Source organism: Nanorana parkeri, unplaced genomic scaffold, assembly GCF_000935625.1.
Source record: "Nanorana parkeri isolate BGI_ZX_2015 unplaced genomic scaffold, ASM93562v1 scaffold203, whole genome shotgun sequence".
NCBI classification, from domain to species: domain Eukaryota; kingdom Metazoa; phylum Chordata; class Amphibia; order Anura; family Dicroglossidae; genus Nanorana; species Nanorana parkeri.
In genome coordinates this window covers 670,741-677,772 of record NW_017306471.1, presented here as the reverse complement: position 1 = coordinate 677,772, position 7,032 = coordinate 670,741, and the positions used below count along the sequence as shown (strand labels likewise).

The window sequence follows — 7,032 nt, the reverse complement described above, 5'->3', positions numbered from 1 at the left end:
AGGTGCATCCTGTGTTCAAACAATTCAGTGAGCCCCTTGAACCCTAGCCCCAGGCTGTACATGGTGCATTTACTGCTTCCCAAATTCAGACTTTTGACATAGTGTTAAGATTCACCCCATTACTTGAGACTTCAGTGTTCTGCAGCAATAGTGTTTGCCTTCAGATGCTTTGTACTACTGGGGGTCACTCAGTAATTGAGTCAATTAATCCAGGTACCACAATTCACCAACACTTGGCAATGTTGACTATGTTTACCAAGCTTTATAGTGCTTGCTCCAGACACTTAAGCCTGGTGTAAAGTGTCCAGAATGGCATTCTGTTTGGGTTAACACTAACATGCATCCTTCAGTGATTGATGGAACATGGCTGCTTTTGCCTAGTTGCATTCTATTTCCCAACCAAATATTTAGAGATGTGAAGGTCCACAAATAAGTATGTGTATTCAGTGTTTTGCCTCATGTGGGGCAGCCAACCCATAAAACTGTCTACTAACACTTGTGTGGGGTGTATCTTGTTTTTTCCCTCCAGTGACTGCCCAATGCACTGAAGGTAACATGGTGGTTGTTGTGTCAAAGGACATCACTTTGCCGTCTCTGATACTGGATTCAGTTAGTGTGGTTGGTGTGGATCCCACCTCGTGCCCTAGCTTGGCAATCTCAAAAACAAACTCATTTGTTGGCTTCAGGTTTCCTTTGTCATGCAGTGCTGTAAATCAGGTAAGGTAATCTTTCACTTAATTAGATTATGCAGATGGCATCCAAAAGTGACTCTGGAAATACTCTCCATTGGCTAGAAAATATTAGAAATGGTCTGATGTGGCTCTGACAATAGTCAGATGTGTTTTTTAAAATGGACTGAAGAGGTGTTGAGCAGCTAAACAAGCATTTGCCTAAAGAATTCTAGCAAGTGTACAAATCTTTTAAAACTACTCATGTTGGGCTCTAAGTTGCCATTAGGGCCTTTCACTATATGTATTCTATTATGATTTATATAGCGCCAACAGTTTGTGCAGTGCTTTGTAATTTCTTCCTTGCGTTGTAATTGCAATGCAAGACAAGATGGTATGGAGGGCCCTGCCCGTGAGGGCTTACAATTGAAACAGACCTCGGCAATGCAGCCTTTGCAGGGCAAATCCTTTAGTTCAGTATAGAGTAGCATGCACTTCAGAACTTCTGTAGTGCTAATTTTGGGATTTAACAGGGAGGTTATGGTCTTGCAGTGGGTAGCAAAAACAATTTAAAGTAGTGAACTGCCTCTGTACCAGGAAGTTGCAGGGTAAAAATGGAGGGATTAATCTTCCTATGTGGATGCACAGCAATAAACTTGAAAGGGTCTAACCTTCCACTCAAGTAAAAAGGTTTTGCCTAGAGAAGCAAATGTGACTTTCTAAAATGGTGGTGACTGGATTGTTTTGCTTTTTGGACAGGCATCTGACGGCATGAGTTATGAAAGTACACTTGTTGCAAGCAAACTGATACAAACATGGCAAGGATCCTCTGTCACAAGGGACAGTACAATGAGGTATGTTTAAACTAGTCTGCATGAATAAGTTGACACAAAAAAACTTCAAAAATGATTGCTGTATTAGTGCTAGTTCACACACAGTGCAGAGCAGTTACACAATGGATCAAAATTGCATCCAATGGTATTTTGGGCTCTAGTTAACACGAGTGTTCTGTCACAGAGCATGTGGAAAACTGCATATATATCTGTGCTCTGGAACGCAAATGCCCAGAAGGCCTATTTTAGGCAAAAATAGTTTTTTTACAAAAATGCACTGCATGTGCAGATCTGGTCTGCATTTGGTGTGAACAAGCCCTTAGTGGTTCAATCCTAGTCAAGTTACATCCCAGGCAAACCTTTCTAGAGCACTTCATGGCCAATTCATAATGTCCTTATTGAGTGGCGTGGTTTTTTTTGGTTTGATTTTGAAAATCTCATAAGTAGCAAGAGGTGTGATGTGCTGTCAATAAAATGCAACATTTAATTGCACTTGGCATGTATTTTGGGGGTAATTACTAAAGGGCATCTGCACAATTTTACAATTTAACTTTATTCATATTTGGAACAAAAGCCATGGCTGGCTCTAGTTGGCTGACTTCTATGAACATTAATATTGCCCTTTCTAGGTTGACTGTTCGCTGCACTTATGGAAAAACTGGAATGATCCCACTGCAAGTTGAAGTAGTAACCTTGCCGCCACCTCCTCCAGTGTCCACCCCAGGACCTCTTCTGTTGGAAATGAGAATAGCTACAGGTAATGTAGCTACTGCCAAAGGGAAATTAATGTTTTGGACTACACATCAACGTAGTGGTAAAGAATGCAGTGACTTGCCTGGCAGAAGTTAATGCATTAACCCCACCCATATCCTCCTTTCCAATCTTTCCTATAAAATTGGTCAGAAGGGAATCTGAAGGTGCTCAGTAACTGATCTGCTTGAGGAGAATTTATCAAAACGGGAGCAGACAAAATCAAGCGGCTGTGCATGGCAACCAATCGGTGTCTCTTCAGTTTGTTCAGTTGAGGTTTGACAATGAAAGGTGGATGCTGATTGGTTTCCATGCACAGCTGCTCCAGTTTTGCTAAATTCCCCCCACTGAATGTAAGATTGCTCACTGTCATGCTAACTCCTATCTTCAGCATTCTGGATCCCTGAGGTGACTACATACCAGGCCAGTTATCAGGTAATCAACTCATGGTTTTTTTTTGTGTTTTTTTTTTTTTTTTTTTTTTTTTTTTTTCATTCTATAGATATTAAGGTTCCCTGCCTTGTGGCGCAGCCCCAGTGTGATCAGGTGGAATCAATTGAGGGCTTGCTGTGGTTCATTTGCACTGGGAAGGTTTTGAATTTACACAGTAATCTGGGAATACCTGAATCTGAAGCACTAGCACACTTTAGGACAATTAGCATTTTCTGAAACTTGTTATTAAGTCTCAACACATCTGTAGACTGAATGCCAGTCAAGCTAAATGCCCAGGACCCCACATCAATCAATAGCTACATTTTTGCAAATCTGTCATGTGTAGCCTTGTGGCAACATCTGGTTGAACAATGGTCTCAATTGCTTGCACTTCCAGGCAAGCATTGAGGGTTATGTGCATTGGAACAGATTAAATCAAATTTATTGTGACCAGAGCCTAAGAATATAAGGTACCACACCCCCTAATATATCAAATCAACATGGAAAAGCAAGTGGGGCTTTTAAGGCACCAAGTGACAAAACCAAGTAATTACAACCTGATAAAATGAGGTTTCCTGTACAAAGGTTAAACTGTTTCAACATAATTGATATGTGCACATTGCAGAAAGGATAAAACCAATTGATCTCCAAATGAACTTTCTAGAATTATAATGAGGCTAGGTGACCATAATATACAAAACTGTAACATATTCTTGTAATCATACAGCACATGCCTCTTATATCAGGGATAGTAATGCTCTCCTAACACGTTTTTCATGTTCCAAGCACTGCCTCAGGAGTTGAAGGAGATCTAAATCATATATTAGGTGAGTATACTGAAAAGGATAACAGCCACCCACTTTGATTAACAATGAAATACCAGTAATATCCCATACCGTTCCCAGAGTAGTATCTGTGCAAGCCAGCAGAGCAAGATCGACATGCATTAATTTTGTATGTTGTGGTCACCTAGCCTCATATTATAATGCTGGAATAGCTCGCTTGGCAATCAATTTGTTTTTCCTTTCTGCAATCTGCACATATCAATTATGGTTTAACCTTTTGTATAATGTGTTTTTGTTTTGTCACTTGGTGCCTTAAAAGCCCCACTCTTTTCCATGCTGATTCGTGCATTGGAACAGACTGATATCTGCTTTCTGACACTGGAAGATGGTGCAATATACTTGCAGATGCTGCTAAGAAGCCACAACATTTTTCTGGTGTCAGGACATGTAAGTTGTGACACAATGGGGTTGATAAGTCTACTGGTCATGCAGTGCGTATGTAACGGTAGGAGTCAACTGTTTAAGAGCATAGTAAACTATTCAATACAAAGGCTTTACCCATGCTGTTCTGAAAATGTGGGCAACTCCACTTTCACCTGGTCTTGATCAGAACTATCTGTAACCTCAGTTTTTACTGATCCTTTCCACTACAGTCAAATTGTAAAGCTCTAAATGACTATACATTCATGTGAGAACTAGAAGCTTGCACAGTGCTAACAAATTCCTAAACTGACCTGCTTTTTTGTAGCTTGACCCTGCTCTCCCCTGAACAGTGTGCAAGAACACCCCCCCCCCACCACGTATTTTTGCTCTTAAAGCTTACTTACTCTGATTCTTGCAGATGGAGCGTATAATTCATACTTTGCTGATGGAGATTACCCTGTGGTCAAAGTGCTCAGAGAACCAGTTTACCTGGAGGTTCGGATTCTGAACAGGAATGATCCTAATTTGGTTCTTATCTTGGACAACTGCTGGGCCTCAAACTCTGCTAGCCCTACTGATTATCTGCAATGGCCAGTTCTGTTTAACAGGTAGTCACTTGTGGATGAAAGGCTTGTGGGACTACAACACATTTAGTTTAGTCTCATAAAATGTTTTTTTGTTTTCTCTAAGATGCCCTTTCCCTGGAGACAACTACCTCACTCAAGTGATGCCTGTTGGCACACCTACACAGAGCATGCCTTTTCCAGCCCACTACCAGCGTTTCATGGTCAGCACCTTCACTTTTGTGGCTCCCGACACTCAGGTTGCACTTAGTGGACTGGTAAGACATTCTACATGTAACACTGGTTAAAAAGTTAGTTGGTAGTAACTAAAAAATCTTATACAAGAATTTGGCTTTAAATGCTACTTTAAAAACTTTAGCAAGTGAAGAGATACTGAATAGCCATTAGTTATTTAATGTTGTATTCATGTGTTACAGTTGAGGGTGGTTTTTAAGATGGTAAGTGGGGGAAGTTGCATGGTAGGGGATAGATGTAAATTTTTATTCTCTTAAAATGGAAGTCTGAGGCCCAGGTGAAAAGCAGTAACGGCTAACTGTGTCTACAGGTTTTCTTTCACTGCAGTGCCTCAGTATGTATCCCATCTGCCAGAGACTCCTGCAGTGTGAATTGCTCACAAAAGAAAAGTAAGACTGATTTTAATCCTTATTAAATCATATAAACATTCTGCTTATGTAATCCCAATTGCTAAAGCTAGTCTCTGACTTAAGAGCTGGCAGTAACATTAACAATACAGTGCTTACTCTGGTATGTCACTTTTTTTTGACTTGCCAGAATTAGTAATTGTATTGCAGCTAGTCTAATATCAATGTCTAAATCTGTCAAATATCATGTCTCATGTCTCAGTAGACTTAAGTGCCTGTACAAATGTATGGTCTCCTATTGCAGGGAGAAATGCTGATGTGGTTCTAGGACAATCGCTAATGGTTACTTCTGATGGCCCTGTGATCTTCAGTGGGAATGACAACACTGCTGAAAGTGAAGGTGAAATGGGGACAGGTGAGCAGCTAACAATGTTTAAAGGGACTATCTGAATTGAGTCTGTTCACAAATGGTGCATTTTATCTGGACTGGTCACTATCTTGGGCATAGCAATATGAATGACCCTTGTTGCTCCCCAGGACACTTCCCTGAGGTGCACTGGTGTTTAGTCAAGGCTTGACTACAGTGGATGCATGTACCCCAGCAGCTTCAGTTAACTTCATTCTGCAAATTTGTAGGCTTGGCATCTGTTTTCAGGGCTGCATACCTGGCCTATTCACATACATTGTTTAAAGGCAGTCCATTCACTTAAGGTGCACTGCCATCCCATTCTAACACCAAGCATAACGAATGTTCTCAATGACCTGCAACATGTCATATGTACAGATTTGTGAATTCAAAAATGAGTGCCCCGTGGTGTGCATGCTGCATAATCCAGCAGTGTGAATGTTCTACAGTGTAGGTAATACGCAAAACATATTTTGGCTGAAGAACCCTACTAACTGCAAAATGGCTTATGGCTTATGTCTTAAGCATTACAGTAGTCCCTAATGTGCCTGTTGGCAGCCTGGGAACTACTTTGCTTTACCTGACTTTAGTAATGCGGGAGAAATGTATTTCTCCACCATGGGAATCTTGCTGTGTGGTTGCTACTGAGCTTGGACTAGAAAAAGTTGAGCACACATAGGTGTGTGATGCATAGCCCCAAATTCTCAAAGCTGAACAAATATGGGTGTCCCCTCTCCCATCCCTACAGCTATTGGTAAGGGTCAGGTGCTGCTTTTAGCACTGTCTCAAACTTGATGTTGTCCTGAAACACTAAATGGCTAAATATAGCTTATCACTTGTACATGATAGCTAATGTTGTAACTATTTACTATCTTCCACTAGATGACTTCAGTTCTGGCTCTTCAATGCTCTGGCTGAAAGGAACGGCGGCTGTTGGTGGTGTATTGGCAGTAATCCTTGTGACTATTAACCTGTATAGAAGAAGAGTTGAAGATCAAACAGACTTGTCTACTGTAAATGCTTAAATAAATCACTTTTTTTTTTCTACAAACCTGTCTTGTGGCTCTATTAAGGGAGTTATCAGATCAAACGTAACTTTATGCATAGCTATTGCTCAGGTTGCTTAGAACTTATCAAATGAGGGTATCTAGGAGCTGGCAACCCATACAAATGGGTGAACACTGCAGAGATAGGTTAAATGGCTGACATCAGTGGATCACTGCTAACCTTGGCTTTTAATCTTTTTGACAACTGGTTAGTTGCCTTTTCCAGCACAATGAAAAGGCTTTCGCCCATAACATGGCTCTTCCACAGCCACCTTACAAAGGGCAGAACTGATCTTGGCCCGGCCCAGAACAAGGTCAAATGGGGCTCTACGCAGGCTACACTAACTTGCCAACTGTGGCTAGCTTGCACTAACTTAATTTACCTCTTGCTTTATCATGAACAGTACAAAACCACACACGCATGCACCTCACGTCCAAAATGCTTTATGGAGTAGATTCAAAGACTTCCTTCCCACCAGTCTCTGAAAGAGGACCTGAAAAATACAATAAGGCTTAACAGTATT

At 41.0% G+C, this 7,032-nt stretch overlaps 1 protein-coding gene across 1 annotated transcript in view; it reads left to right on the top strand.

Annotated features, from left to right (window-relative positions):
• Nucleotides 1–5,634, top strand: part of LOC108786307 (zona pellucida sperm-binding protein 4-like) — a 10,752-nt gene extending 5,118 nt beyond the window's left edge. The window contains exons 5-12 of the mRNA XM_018555567.1: nucleotides 530–712; nucleotides 1,426–1,522; nucleotides 2,131–2,258; nucleotides 4,310–4,499; nucleotides 4,582–4,732; nucleotides 5,020–5,098; nucleotides 5,361–5,471; nucleotides 5,594–5,634. Of these exons, the coding sequence (XP_018411069.1) occupies nucleotides 530–712; nucleotides 1,426–1,522; nucleotides 2,131–2,258; nucleotides 4,310–4,499; nucleotides 4,582–4,732; nucleotides 5,020–5,098; nucleotides 5,361–5,471; nucleotides 5,594–5,634 (980 nt within the window). The remainder of the gene's footprint in view (nucleotides 1–529; nucleotides 713–1,425; nucleotides 1,523–2,130; nucleotides 2,259–4,309; nucleotides 4,500–4,581; nucleotides 4,733–5,019; nucleotides 5,099–5,360; nucleotides 5,472–5,593) is intronic.
• Nucleotides 5,635–7,032: the final 1,398 nt, after the last annotated feature.